This window comes from Schistocerca piceifrons, chromosome 11 (assembly GCF_021461385.2).
Source record: "Schistocerca piceifrons isolate TAMUIC-IGC-003096 chromosome 11, iqSchPice1.1, whole genome shotgun sequence".
NCBI classification, from domain to species: domain Eukaryota; kingdom Metazoa; phylum Arthropoda; class Insecta; order Orthoptera; family Acrididae; genus Schistocerca; species Schistocerca piceifrons.
In genome coordinates, this window is record NC_060148.1 from 3,924,897 (window position 1) to 3,941,283 (window position 16,387).

General features: G+C 41.7%; 1 protein-coding gene across 1 annotated transcript in view; it reads right to left on the reverse strand.

Annotated features, from left to right (window-relative positions):
• LOC124720189 (neuralized-like protein 4) overlaps positions 1 to 16,387 on the reverse strand; it is a 296,164-nt gene that overhangs the window by 234,440 nt on the left and 45,337 nt on the right. Inside the window, 1 exon segment of the mRNA XM_047245512.1 lies at positions 8,906 to 9,059. Coding sequence (XP_047101468.1) covers positions 8,906 to 9,059 — 154 coding nt within the window.

A 16,387-nucleotide genomic window follows, 5' to 3' on the forward strand; every position in this document is an offset into this window, starting at 1 on the left:
ATGGCGGTAGCTAGACACAGTGCCAATGTTGTCTTGCACTAGTTAACAGGGGGGGTGGGGGGGGGGGTAGTGTCAGATGGGGTGGGTTGAGAGTGAGGAACGTGAGAAGCAGGGAGAGAGATTGGGAGTGGGTGGCTATTGGATGGGAAGGAGGCTGGTTTGCCAGTTAGGAATGCACGGGGCACGGACAGCAGGTGTAACTGTGTAACTGTAGAGGTGTGCAGCAACGTGGCACACGTGGAAGGCAACTCGGGTGGTCGGCGGCTGTCGGTTGGACGATTAAAGGAACCAAACTACTCGGTCATCAGTCCCCGTTTCCTCAAACGGACCGGTCTACACGACTGTAGATCAGGGAGCCTACCGTGCGAGACCCAGGCGAAGAAAACCCTGAAGTTTACAAAAAGTCAACGGAGGCCGCATAAGGACTCTAAGAAGGAAGGGAGACAGAGGAAGAAAGGCAGGCGGCACAGGGATCGGAATGCGGAGAGAGTGATGGGAGCGGAGGACGTGTCATAGGGATAACTCCACGGTTGCGGACTGAAGGATTGCAGACGGTGCAGGTCGTGAAGCGGCCACTGCCGCGTGCCGAGCCACGGGACAGTCCCCTCTGTTCACGACAACTATTTGGCGGTGGCCATTCGACCCGCAGACTGCCGTACGGTAGTCGTACCGACACAAAAGGCAGTGCGGCGTTTGCAGAAGTGTCAGTATGTGACACTGCTGCTTTCACAGGTGGCCTGGCCTCTGACGGGGTAGGGTAAGACTGTGACGGGAATGGAATACGAAATGCAGGGTGGGTGGATCGGACAAGTCTCGCAACTGTGTATTCCACAGGAATCTGATCCCTGTAAGTAGTAACTAGACAACAGAATACGAAAAATGTCACTTCGATATCTACCCGACACATCGTCACACTGGACATCGACATCCACCTCACTGACAGCTCCAGCCACACCTCTGTCTACATTAAACCCACCAAATCCTAACATTACCCACATTTCGTCAGCTGTCGTCCGTCGCACACCAAAATAATCCCTCCCGTACAGACCGGCCTTCCACAGATGACGTATCTGCAGTGACGAGAACTCCCTGCCCCAGTACGCAGAGGCCTTCACAGACCACAGACGGGAATTCCCCCCCCCCCCACCCCCCCAAGTCCACGAGCAGGTTTCTCGTGTTGTGTCCCCGCACTCCTCTGAACCTGTCACCGCCCTCCGAGAATTGGCCGGAAAGGAGCACCCCCAGCCCCGGCACCCGGTATAGTCCCGGACCGGAATGACCTAACAGCACCCTTCACCCGAGCTTCGATTATTTCTGCCCCGACACGAGTGACGTCTCGCCCGAGATCGTTCCCACCCCTCTTAAAGTGGTGTTCTGTCACCCACCCGACCTTCACAACATCCTAGTCCACTACTATGCCACCCCCAATCCAAACCTTTTGCCACAGGGATCGTATCCCAGCGGAAGACTCGGGTGCGAGACCTGAGCGATCCACCCACCCGGCACTTCCCGTTGTGGTCCCGTCACGGGCTTATCCTACCCCGTCAGTGGCCAGGCTACCTGTGAAAGCAGCCGTGTCGTGTGCCAACTTTGCTCCAAACACTGCACGGCCCGTTACGTCAAAACCGCTACTGACCGTCCATCCACCGGGACAAATGGCCCCCTCGAACTGTCATCAAGAACGAAGTAGACCGAACTGCAACACGACGTGTGACCGAGCACGACGACGAGCTCAATCTCTGTAGCCGCTTCACAACCTGGGCCGTCTGCAATCTCCCGTCGACCGGCAGCTCCTCTCAGCTACACAGACCGGAGTTATCCCGCAACACTGCCTCCCTCAGACTTCAAGAAGAATATAATAATTCCAATCCCAAAGAGAGCAGGTGTTGACAGATGTGACAATTACCGAACTATCAGTTTAATAAGTCACAGCTGCAAAATACTAATGCGAATTCTTTTCAGACGAATGGCAAAACTGGTAGAAGCCGACCTCGGGGAAGATCAATTTGGATTCTGCAGAAATGTTGGAACACGTGAGGCAATACTGACCCTACGACTTATCTTAGAAGAAAGATTAAGAAAAGGCAAACCTACATTTCTAGCATTTGTAGACTTAGAGAAAGCTTTTGACAATGTTGACTGCAATACTCTCTTTCAAATTCTGAAGGTGCCAGGGGTAAAATACAGGGAGCGAAAGGCTGTTTACAATTTGTACAGAAACCAGATGGGAGTTACACGAGTCGAGGGACACGAAAGGGAAGCAGTGGTTATGTTATTCAATCTGTATATTGAGCAAGCAGTAAAGGAAAGAAAAGAAAAATTCGGAGCAGGAATTAAAATCCATGGGGAAGAAATAAAAACTTTGAGGTTCGCCAATGACATTGTAATTCTGTCAGAGACGGCCAAGGACTTGGAAGAGCAGTTGAACGGAATGGACAGTGTCTTGAAAGGAGGGTATAAGATGAACATGAACAAAAGCAAAACGAGGATAATGGAATGTAGTCAAATTAAGTCGGGTGATGCTGAGGGGATTAGATTAGGAAATGAGACACTTAAAGCAGTAAAGGAGTTTTGCTATTTAGGGAGTAAAATAACTGATGATGGTCGAAGTAGAGAGGATATAAAGTATAGACTGGGAATGGCAAGGAAATCGTTTCTGAAGAAGAGAAATTTGTTAACATCGAGTATAGATTTAAGTGTCAGGAAGTCGTTTCTGAAAGTAGTTGTATGGAGTGTAGCCATGTATGGAAGTGAAACATGGACAATAACCAGTTTGGACAAGAAGAGAATAGAAGCTTTCGAAATGTGGTGCTACAGAAGAATGCTGAAGAGAAGGTGGGTAGATCACGTAACTAATGAGGAGGTATTGAATAGGATTGGGGAGAAGAGGAGTTCGTGGCACAACTTGACAAGAAGAAGGGATCGGTTGGTAGGACATGTTCTGAGGTATCAAGGGATCACCAATTTAGTATTGGAGGGCAGCATGGAAGATAAAAATCGTAGAGGGAGACCACGAGATGAATACACTAAGCAGATTCAGAAGGATGTAGGTTGCAGTAGGTACTGGCAGATGAAGAAGCTTGCACAGGATAGAGCAGCATGGAGAGCTGCATCAAACCAGTCTCAGGACTGAAGAACACAACAACAACAACAACAACAACAACAACAGCACAAGAACTTTCCTACAGCATAAATATCACTATAAGACAAGCATCGACAAGGATAATGGGAGTGTAGACAAATTAAATCAGGAAATCAGATTACAAGCAAGGCATTAGAAGTGGTGGAAAAGTTTTCCCATTTGGGCAGCAAGAAAACCGACGGTGGCCAAACTAAAACCATTGAACCAATTCGTGATGGAATCACTCATACCCTACACACCTTAGAACACTGGTTTTATCTAAATGGATTAAAAGTAAGTATGACAAAGAAGTAACTGACACAGTTTAAAACAACTTCCAAACTGCCCATAAAAATGACAAACTTAGGAATGCACTTCTGTCAAAAGCCCTGGGGGTAGGTGTAGAATACATTTATAGAGGTCTTCTCACGTAAGCTATTTGGCAAACTAGTTAAACAGTCTTGCACTTGTGAATACTTAGTGATCAGTGCTGCATTTTCAGAAGTCAGTTTGAAGCTTGCTGCGAGTACAGTTCTGCGCAATACCTTTTCCGATCAAACTGTTTACTGTCTAAACCTTTTTTGGATGTAAATCATTTAAAACGTTAAATGAAAAGTTCGTGATAAAATATCCGGAGAGAGCTATTCCTGCAAAAAGTGTTGTGCAGAAACTGATCAGTAAAGTCATAGCAAAAGGTTCCCTCGCTAACGCTAGACTTAATTTGGCAAAGAAAGTGTTCACCAAGAATATTGAACAATTTTGGAAAAGACAGATTGCTACTTACCATAAAGTTGACACGTCAAGTTGCAGACAGAGACAATTAAGACACTTACATAAAGCTTTCAGCCACAGCCTTCATCAGTAAAAAAAAAAAAAAAAAAAAAAAAAAAAAAAAAACACACACACACACACACACACACACACACACACACACACAGACGACTGCCAACTGCAGCCGGGCATTCTGGCCTGAGATGCTGTAGTTGGCAGTTGTCTGTGCATGGTGTGTGTGTGTGTGTGTGTGTGTGTGTGTGTGTGTGTGTGTGTGTTTTACTGATGAAGGCTGCGGCTGAAAGCTTTATGTAAGTGTATTAATTGTCCCTGTCTGCAACTTGATGTGTCTACTTTACGGTAAGGAGCAATCTGTCTTTTCCTACACTGTTCATGTTCCTACCTGGAGTTTCCGTTGTTTGAAAATACTGAACGTATTCACAAGGCTGCAGTCAGAAGTCCACAGAAATCAACTAGACGTCTATCCTCCCAACTAAACATCAAACAAACATTATGCGAGAACGTGCAGAAGCTGTTATATAAACGAGCATATAAAGTAAGACTGAAGGCAACATTAAAAACCTACAAATATACACAAATGACACACACCATTGCAGACAATTACTCACTTATGTCTCTGTTGGTTATCTGGATCCAAGTCTTTACTTCAACTCAGACAAAGGACAATTTCACCTCAGTGGGTACTTCTACTCTCGTGACACGTGCTACCGGTCAACAGACAATCCCAGGGAATGCTCTGAAATGGCTCTACATGATGTCAAAGTACCTATTTGGTATGCAGTTCCAGACCAATGGGCTGTAGGCCCCATTTTCTTTAACATCACCGTGAACTCTCTCAAGTGTACGTGACAAAATTAGTGCAATGATCCGTAGTGCAGCTGATAGAGGAAGAACGATAGTAGCCTATGTGTTTTTCCAACCGGACTGTGTTACGACATATACTTCACGAGCTTCAATGTCACGTGTCCGTGAAGCTTTCGGAAAGAACGTACAGTTTCCGAACGTTTATGGCCTCCCAGATCACCCGATCTGTCTACCTGTGATTTTTCAGTGTGTACACGCAGACAAGGAAAAAATTCCTGGATAAAAATACACTTCTTACCAGGTGAAAATATACATTTTCCTGGGTGAAAATACCCTCAGAACTGCAGAAGTTATCAATTCCTTGAAGGGTGTAGCTTTTATACGCTACTTCCCGGCACTTTAGGAAACGAAACATACCAAAAATATAACACTTATGGAAAGATCTTTTTGTGCAGCAACATGCACACTGCATGTTTTCGTATGGAACTATAAATTCGGATTCCACCAGACACGACACATCAGTTTCCTATGCACTCAAATCCATACTGCGATGTTCTTTTGTCAGGAAATCGTGGCTCACACCACGTTATCTTGCCAACAAACGAAAGCAGATATTCAGAACATAGGACACCTGGTGTAGTCAGCCATTAACTACACCACCGTTAAGTAGAACAAATACACAAAGAGGAAAAGTATATCGTTTAAATTAGTATAGTATACGTCTAGTACAGCTGCAAGTAAAGCTCAGCTGTCACATATAACATTGTTTTCAGTTTTTATTTCATTCTTAATTTTTTTGCAAGTGTTACTCTTTATCTATATTAAACACAAACATGCCAGTAAAATTTTAAATGAAGACATAAATGTCTTGTCTTCAGGGCCCACAATTTTTCTAAGTGTTAAGTTCTGAGTGAGAGTAAAAAAGAAATTCATCACACAGTCTCATGTGTAGCATAATCTGTCTTGCGTAAAAGGAATTTTATTTTGAAAGTAATGCTTCTCGAACCACCATTTGCAATATTTTCCCGTGACCTGTTAGAAATCTTCATCGAAAGCAACCGTTATTAAGTATTGCACAATCTTTTTCCTGTAGCCTTTGACACATTTTGCTGTCACTGAACACTTATGCAAGCACTGTGTTTTGTTGTTGTAAATGGCATATTTTCTTCGCAACTTAAGTTTTACATTAGTGTTTTGCTCTCGTTTATGTTTTATTGCTGCAGTATTATTCTGCAGCAGGCTAAAGTGAAATTCTTTGTTAGAGTATCAGTTCTTACCAGTCAAAATTACAAAATTGAAAAATGAAAAATTATCAGGTTTTTCCGAGTTTTCTCCCGGATGAAAAATTCTGGGTTTTTCCCAGATTTCCCGTTTGTCCTGGGGCGCATACACCCTGTTTTTATTTGTGAGGTAATTTAGAGGGCAAAAGCAATAGTAACAACCCATACACAACTAAAGAGACGGAAACAAACATTCACAACGTGACTGCTGAAATGTCATCAAATGAAATAGTAAAAGTTTTCAGAAATGTGTTGAGATGTGCCGAATCATGTATCAAAGGTCACGGTGAACATTTTTAGCACCTCCTGTGGACTATTGACCCATTGAACATTCAGTATGTAGTTTTTTTATAACAACAATTTATTACTCTGTGTTATGTATTTACAATAAACAAGTAAATTGTCTGTACGACACTGTATAATCTGAACTTAAAAAGTTTAGCACAACAAGGCAGTATTACAATTAGAAACTATGTACATAACTTAAAGCCTTTACGAAAATTTCTATCACTGACACACCCCAAAAAATGACGAAAGCAGAAAGAAGTGTATCGCTTATTACATTTTCACTGCTCACACAATCTAACTTTGGCTTCAGGTAGGATGTTTTATGTAAAGGTTCCTTAAATTACTGCTACCAGTCCGACTCATAGTGTTTCACGAAAAGACTATGTAACACCAGTATGACCTTACTGTAAAGGTTTTGTAATGCCATTTAGCCTGAAAATGAGGTATTCCCTCGAAACATGTCGCCAAATAAATAAGTAATACAGTAGTTGACAAAGTTTGTGACTGGTCGCGGTAATTTAAGAAATCGTCACATATTTCCTGAAACAGTCAAGGCCGAAAAATGGTCAAAATGGCTTCAAATTCAGGATGTTTTAATTTTTTACTCCGAACTTTATTCACAGCCACGCTGCATACAGTACCTACATACATCATCACTGAATGTACCAGCAACATTATTTTTCTTACGACACACAGCTCAAGACATGTGACATCGTAAAAATTGAGATGCACTGAAAACTAGTTTTTGCTTAAAATGGAGTGCAAATTCTCAGACTGTATTCATCCAGTGTTTTGTAATAAGGGCACTTATGAGTTACAACAAACTTTAATTCCAAACTTTCTCAATTACCTGCTTAACGTCAAATATTTAACACATTAACTGATTTGCAAAGTAATCAAACACTTCAAGCTACTTTATACACGGGAGACCAATTATGTAAAGAATTGGGGGTTTATTGCCTCTAACTAGTCTGCGTATAAAATAATAATTCAGAAGTATCTTTAGGAAACAGTTTTCAACAATTTATGATTCTAGGAACAAAGAAAATTTCATGTAATTGTGTTGCATATTAAAGCTTTATTCCCAGAGCCTTCAGTATAAAGCTATAAAAATTTATAATACACTGACAAAGAGAAACTTCTATGTAATGAAACTACATCTGCTGGAAAGAGAATTACATACCATCCTTGGGTAAAAATGTTAGCATTCAGTCACAGAATATCAAAATGATGGTAAATATATCTTCATAGAGTAATGTAACAAATTTGTACTGATGGTCAAAAAATATGATTAATTTTTTTTCTTCACCTCTTTGTATGTGCCTAATTTATATTACTTATATTAATGGGTCTCCTGTATATTAAATCAATGATGTATGTATGTAAAATCTGATACTGATGCACACCGGCTATAGTAAGAAGAGAATTTCTGGAAAAAAAGAAATTCACTGACACCTTGTTTAAATTAAAGGGTTAGAAATCCATTCCTAAAGTATGGAGCTGGAGCACAGTCCCACACAGAAGTGACATGTGGTTGAAAAGCATTATAGGCAAGAAGAGAATCAAAGCTTTTGAAATGTTGGAATAGAAACAGTAAATCCCCAACCCTTTATGGTATCAAACGCCTATGTACAAAAGGGCTCCAACATTTTATTACTTTACAAAGGAGTTCATGCATTAAATATTTCAAGTTAACCATGTGAGCGAGACAACGTTTCGGAAAGCTTTGAAATTGCGCTTAAAGTTTGTCTAAAGTCACGACAGCCCTCATTATGAGCCACTGCGCAAGTATAGACTAGGTAATCTACACTGCATTTTTAAGCATCTACATCTACATCTACATCTACATGGATACTCTGCAGATCACACTGAAGTGCCTGGCAGAGGGTTCATCGAATCTTGTATAGCACGAGGGAAGAACGAACACCTACATCTTACCATCCGAGTTCCGACTTGCCTTATTTTATGACGACGATAGTTTCTCCCTACGTAGGTCGGCGTCAACGAAATATTTTTGCATTCGGAGGAGAAAGCTGGTCATTAGCAATAAAGCCTTTTGAAACAGTGACTGTTTTTGATTCTTTTTGGAAGGCGTTAATAACTTAATTGTTTTACATGATGGGCTGTCTCCAACAACAAAATGAATAAAAGACTGAAATGAACATTTCAGATCGTATTACATGAAAACATGATTGCGCCAAAATGTATTTTCTTCAGTGAATTAGTTTAAAATGTATTAAGTGTAATTTAAAAATTAAGATGGTGCCTTCGTGCATCGGGAAAGAATTTCAATCGCGACTAATTCTGGAATACAATCTAAATACCTAGTTTCGACCAATGAGAATTTTGACATATTTCATTAGGTCACGCAGCAAAACGTTTTTCTCGCTTCCTGTAAAATTACAGTCCGTGTATTTAGTACGATTTTAAATGACGCTCGTCAAATATGTGCTTGTGTTTCAGGAAATACTGCAGTGAATGTGGATACCGCAGTTAAATGTCAAATACAGAAAAATTCTCAGAGGCAGTTTGTCACACGGCAAATTCTGCTTTGCCGAGTCGGCCGGGACACGGAATCGGGCATCGCTGAGCTGCAATTAGCGACAGGCAGTGCACTTACTGTCGTCAGAGTCTCCGCGGGTCTCGTCGTCGTCATCGATGACTGTCACCTGCGCACACTTCCCGTACATGTCGACAAAGCCGTAGACGCCGCTCGGAACGTCCCTCGCGGCCACCCCCTGAGACTCCTCGTTCACGTAGAACACCAGCTCACCCTGAAATGGATCGAGGCAGCATTTCACACACGACGGACAGACAATTTGTGTTGGCAAAGCTAAAAGGAAATTCATTTAGCAGCTGTGGAAAGTAGCAATAAAGAATGGCCGGAGCCCCGATTCAGGCTCCGAGACTTCCATACAAACTTAATTACGTGTACACGTAGACACTTCATCCGTCCAAGGAATCGAGACTCTCGACAATTTTTGCCCGTTATTGAGTTCGATACTGGCAATATCTCCGGTTCCGGGAATTCCGAGACCTTCGAGAACGTTTTAACTTTGAGCTCGGATAACAAATGACCAAAGCAATATTTTTTGTGATATGATTACAAATCAACATCAGATTTTCTCTTTACTTGTACTGTGAAATCTTGCTTGCAGCCAAATTTTATCATTCTAGGTCAACAGGAAGTACCCTCTAGGCTTTGACGAGTCAGATTGCACGTGTCAAAGTGTGTGACACAATTGGCTATGTCTTTTGATTGCACTGCATCAGAAGCTCACATTTATTACACTATCAAGGGACCTTAGTATGTGACATAAATTTCAACTTGATACATTTATCAGAAAAGGAGTCTTAACAGACGGACACCCAGACAGTCAGGAGATAAATAAATAAATACCAAACGGGAAAGCGCTGATAGATGGGCACAATAAAAAACACACAAACACACACACAAAATTTCAAGCTTTCGCAACCCCTGGTTGCTTCGTCAGGAAAGAGGGAAGAACGAACACCTACATCTTACCATCCAAGTTCTGACTTCCCTTATTTTATGACGACGATCATTTCTCCCTACGTAGGTCCCTCTTTCCTGACAAAGCAACTGGGTGTTGTGAAAGCTCGAAATTTTGTGTGTTTTTTATTGTGCCTATCTACCAGCGCTTTCCCGTTTGGTAAGTCATGGAATCTTTGTTTTTAATATATTTTTCCCATGTGGAATGTTTCTATCTATTTTAAATAAACAAACAAACAAACAAACAAACAAACAAAAGAAGGAAAAAAATCATGTGATACAACAATAAATTTTCGGATTTTTTGCCTTTAGTTGCACTGTGAAACCTTCATTCTTGCCAAAATTCATGACTCTAGCTCAATGAGAAGTGTCCTGTAGGTTTTAATGAGTGAGTTTTTGAGTATCAAAATAGGTGACATAAGTAGCTGTATCTTTCGATTGTGCTGGTTTAGAAACTTCAATTTTTTACACCACCAGGGGACCATAGACCTCAGCTCGTTTTTTTTTTTAAAGTCAGTCACGTGGACAGACAGACGACAAAGTCATCCCACACGGGTTCTGTTCTTAAGAACTGAGGCACCGCACCCTCTGAACCACCCTGCAGGTGTATTTTATAAACTTAACAGAGCCTTTACCTGCGTGGATTCCAACATTTCACTCGACTAATTAAACTGTTGTGGCATAAACGACACCCCTGCTGGACATACGGGGCTATACTTTCCTGACCTGAGGCGGGACATCTCGTTAACTGAATGTGTCTCGAGCACGCAATTAACCTCAGAATGTGGGAGCATAACGACTGGTACTGACTTCGCTCTTCTTCTGAACATAAGTAAATATTCTTTTAAGGATTTTTAAACAGCGGTTCGAAAACTGTAATGTCGGCTGCCGGCACGAGCACACACCCTACCAGACACGGCTGAGGCAGCAGCTGAATGAGTGTAGAGAGAGCTCAATATCAGGAATGCCTACTTTACAACATTTCAAACAAGTAACAATGACGCACTAGTGCCGAGAGTGACATTAACGGCCAAACACTAGACGAAATAGCTTGTGTAAATTTCTCGAGGTCTACGTGAATAACGAGCATCCCATACGTGTCGGGCTGAAAACGAGGACACTGCCTCTCTCTTTCCTGCAGTCTCGTACTGCCTGTCGTCTCGGGGACAATGTGGTTAGTGTAACTAAATTAAACAGGGTTTATTCACCAGAAGCAAGCTGTACTGTCTGAAGTAGGTAACCGTACATCACGCAGATGCGTTTCTGAGGATCTTGTAAATCTTACACTCACTTTCGAACTTTTACTCCTACACACTGGAAGAGCCGGAGTTTTCGAATCCCGTAAAACTGTCATTGGGACAAAGACATCCCATCTTAGTATTTTTAAGGTTCAGTACCTCAATTGCTGGAAACGGAACCTTCACAGAACAGCCACGTTGTCCACGTGTCTGCCTATCCGACGGCTGAGAACCCATTTACTCGGGAACAGACATGCGTATAGAGTTGGCATTTGTGTCACATACTGAGATCTACGGTCCCTTAGCAATGCAAAAAAATTAACCTTCTAAGTCAATGCACTCAAAAGATACGGCCATTCTTGTCGTGTACTTTGATATTCAAAAATTCACTCAGAATCTACGGGGTCCTTCTCGACCTAGGATACTGACATTTGGCAAGAATTAAGGTTTCACTATAAAACTAAAGGGGAAAAATCTGAAAATTGTTAATCCGTAATTATATCACGTAACAAAAAAATTTTGTCTGCTAGCACCCCCTTTTCTCAGAAAAAAGGTACACATATCGAGTTGAAATTGCTGTGTCGTATTAAAGTTTACGGTCCCTCAGCAGTGTAATAAATGTAAGCTAAGTCAATCCACTCAAAAGACACAGTCACTTACGTCACATACTTTGACACTCTCACGTACTCACTAATCAAAATGTGCAGGATACTTCCTGGTGACCTAGAATTATAAAATTTGACAAGTAGTAACGTTTTACAGAACATGCAAAGCAAAAAAAATCTGAATATCATTAATTTGTAATTCTATAACACAACAAAAATATGTCTTTATTACCTGACATCAAGATTAATACATTCTCAAAAGTCTCTGAATTCCCAGGACCAATAGCTTGTCAATACCAATATCAATAACAGATTGAAGTGATCGAGATTCTCGATTTTCGGGGCGCACGAGTTTTGCTGTAACAAATAGTCACTCTGATGGTCTGTTATTTTGCTTTAATTCAAAACATTAAATATTTTCTTATTTTTTTTCCTAATCAAATAAAATATGCAAATACACGAACACTGTTTGTGGTAGCACAACGAAATCACAAATTTTTATAAAGATACAGTCAAGTCAAAAAGTTTCCCATACAAAACAACTTTTCTACATGTGAGCGAGAAGAGAGAATGCAGAATCATCGGGTTACCACAGCCTAAACCTGGTCTGCACTTTGATAGGCAGTATCTACAAGTAAACATCACAGTGTAAACGATGGCAGCCAATCACAGAATACTTTGGGGGAACAATTTTAAAAAAAATTGTTTCAAAGCCCCAGTCAAATCATCACCAGTTTTCTCCTACAGTAACTTCAGCTGTCCCTACACGACCCAATTTGCCCACCTTTCAGAACTCCAGCAGTTCTGTCCGAAGCTGTCGGCAAGACACGTTTTCGGCCCTCTGCCGAAGTAACTGGCAAGTTCACACCGTCGGTTTAGCCGAGGAGCGAGTGCGGGAGGCGGGTCACACGTGCGGACACTGGAGGGTTCCGGAGGGCAGAACTGCGTCACTTCTCTCTCTCGTTATCCAGCCTTCGAGCAGAACACACTTCTTTCTCCGAAGGCACAGCCTCCGGCTCCACAGCCCACGACCCTGTGCCGACAGAACCGCCTCCTCTCCCGTTGCCCACTTTCTTCGGTTTGTCCGATCGTACGGACTGATCTACACCTGGTTAACTTCCTACTCTACGCGCACCCCCTGTATCCTGTATACTGTAATACAGGGTGCCCAAAAACACCGACGAGCTTTAAGGACAGATTCCTTACACCACACCAAGGAAAAAGTGTAGTGTAAACATTAGCCCTAAAATGCATAACTTAAAGAGCTTTAAGCACTTGGTCATCTTCACTAGAGTAAAAGACGTTCCTTCTACTGAACAAGAGTTTATAGCTCTTACAGGGTGTATATGTGGACAGAGAAAAAAAATTCCCGAATTTTTCCCGGGTGAAAATACACTTTTTCTGAGTTAAGTGACAGTACACTCTTCCTCAGCACTGTAAATCCTTTGAATGTTTATGGTTTTATATACCGGCTTAGAATTTCCCAGCACTTTAGACAACGAAACTCCTGGGAAGGGGGGGCATGTATGCCGCATATTTTCGTATTACGAAGGTATAAATTTGAATTCCACCAAACACCGCATGTTACTTCCCGAAGCACTGAACTCGAGATTGTGATGCAGTTTTGTAACCAGTCATAGCGCAAGTCACGTGATCTCGCCAGCTGATGGCAGCACAGGACACGCGATGTAGTCAGCCAATAGCGAGATCACTCCTAAGTAGCGCGAACACACAAATAAGAAAAGTGAATGGTTTAAATTAAGATAGATCACACAAATGTGCCAGTAAAATGTTTAATAATGACGTAAATGTCTGATCTGGGCTCTGAATTCCTCTAAATGGTTGTCCTCAAAGACTATTTTTAAATGGAGTCAAACGCTTTGTGATTTAAGAAACTCATCGTACATAGTTCATCTTGCGCAAAGGAAATTTGCTTTGAATGTAATGCTTTTCAAACCACCGTTCGCAATATTTTCCCACAACCTGATAGAAATAGATTCGTTTCAGCAGTTGCAAGAGCGCGCCAGGTAACAGGTGTCACCTCGCTTGCGCAGCTACGATGACGCAGGAAGCCCGTGTAAAACATTAAAAGATCTTACATTATGTCACAAAAGATACAAGATAACAGAGGATACTCAAAGAGCATCGGAAAATCGTGAACCACACTAAAATGCATAATTTGGCTTAAGTGCACATTTGTATGTCCATATTCGGATGTAAATTTTCTTAGAGTACCAGTGCTGTATTATCTCATGTTTGGTTCTTTATTACGGTATAATGCCATACACGCACTTGAAATGTAGCAAACAGTTGAAACCCGCCAAGAGTGTGAAATTAAACACTTCATTTCAAATAAATTGACTGCCTCAGCAGAAAAGATTAAAAGCAAAATCTCTTTAGCAAGTCAACAAAAATAACTTAACTGTTGTGCAAGGCGATTAATGCTTGACTGTCAGAAAAGTGGAAATAAAATCTGAAACTAATAACATATTTTAGCCTTCCGTTACTAAGCGAACGTATTTTAATTCATTTGATAGCTCCCGGCCACGAAAATCCGTTTCATCATCATTTAACATGAGAGCAATAAACGAAGATGAAACAACAAAATCACTGAACCTAAACACGGGTCATGTGGAGACTACCCACCTCCCCACCACTACTCAGACTGCTCTGTGCATCAGCCCCAGATTTACTGTATTTCCGAACTGGGGCAACATTAGGTAGTGGCGCCCAGCCACACTTCTGTAACCAGAAGTGGGACAAGGTATAACTCATACGCCACTATATTGCGGATGCACAAAAGCCCGCCCGCAACTGCTCAAATGAATCTAATTTAAACAGTTGTCACGTCACGCTCATCGAAAGCAATGTGTTGTTATGTAGAATTGCATAGTCTTCATAAGCCTTCGACACACTGTGCTGTTGGTAGACACTTGTATAAGCACTGTGTTTTGTTGTTGTTGTGTACGGCATATTTCCTTTGCAACTTAAGTTTTATTTTCGTTTTTTCCCCCTCATTCATGTTTTGTTGCTGCAGTATTATTCTGCAGAAGTGGGATACAGTAATATCCTTTGTTGGAGTATTGGTTCTTAGCAGTCAAATTCACAAAAATTTAACTGAAAACCAAAACAATAAAAAAATTTCCAGAATTATAAACAATTCCCGGGTTTTTCCCGGTTTTCTCCCCAATGAAAAAATTCCCGAGTTTTTCCCGGATCTCCCGGTTGTCCCGGGTCGTATACACACTGTCTTAAGTTACGCACTTTAGAGCCCACGTTTACCAGACCTTTTTTTTCTCGATTCGGCATAAGGAACTCGTCTGTAAAGCTTGTTGGCGTTTCTTGGTACACACTGTATAAGCTCCGTATTTGTCCAAATTTCCCGTTCTATTGTTTAACATCGGCCCCGGACACCCACTCGAGAGCCCTCACTGTTTGACCACCTGTTCACCTGTCTGTGTGAGTAAATCCGTTCCTTTTAAGTACCTACGCATCGTCGTCATATGTAGACTGAGCTTTACAATCTGCGTTGATACGGGAAAGTGTAACAAATTCGCTGCAACCCCGTTTGTCACAAGAAGCACACCTATACGAACTCTTCCCTTCCTCGCAAGGTTTTCGCACCCGGCAGCTACGGAATCCACCTACGCCTGATGATTCGACGTGAACATCTACATCTACATCTGCATCTACAAGCATACTCTGGAAAACACATTTAAGAGACTGGCAGAGGGTTCATCGAACCACCTTAACAATTCTCTATTATTCCAATCTCTTATAGCACAAGGACAGAATGAACACCGATACTTTTCTGTACGAGTTCCGATTTCTGTTATTTTATCGTGATGATCGTTCCTCCCTATGTAGGTCGGTGTCAACAAAATATTTCCGCATTCGGAGGAGAAAGTTGGCCATTGGAATTTCGTGAGAAGATTCCATTGCGACGAAAAATGCCTTTCTTTTAATGATGTCCAGCCCAAATCCTGTATCATTTCAGTGACACTCTCTCCACTATTTCGCGATAGTACAAAACGTGCTGCCCTTCTTTGAACTTTTTCGATGTACTCAGTCAATCCTACCTGGTAAGGATCCCACACTGCACAGCAGTATTCTAAAAGAGCACAGATAAGCGTAGTATAGGCAGTCTCCTTAGCAGATCTGTTACATTTTCTATGTGTCCTGCCAATAAAACACAGTCTTTGGTTAGCCTACCCCACAACATTTTCTGTGTGTTCCTTCCAATTTAAATTGTTCGTAATTGTAATACCAAGGTATTTAGTTGAATTTACGGCATTTAGATTAGACTGATTCATAGACTGATTTATTGCGTAACAGAAGTTTAGCACTCGTGTGGATGGCCTCACACTTTTCGTTATTTAGGGTCAAATGCCACTTTTTGCACCATTCAGATATCTTTTCTAAATCATTTTGCAGTTTGTTTCGATCTGATGACTTTACTAGTCGATAAACGACAGCGTCATCTGCAAACAACCTAAGACGGCTGCTCAGATTGTCTCCAAAATTGTTTATACAGATACGGAACAGCAAAGGGCCCATACCACTACCTTGGGGAATGCCAGAAATGACTTCTGTTGTACTCGACGGCTTTCCGTCAATTACTACGGACTGCACCCTCTCTGACAGGGAATCACAAATCGAGTCACATAACTGAGACGATATTCCATATGTACGCAATTTCACTATGAGCCACTTGTGTGGTACAGTGTCAAAAGCCTTCTGGAAAT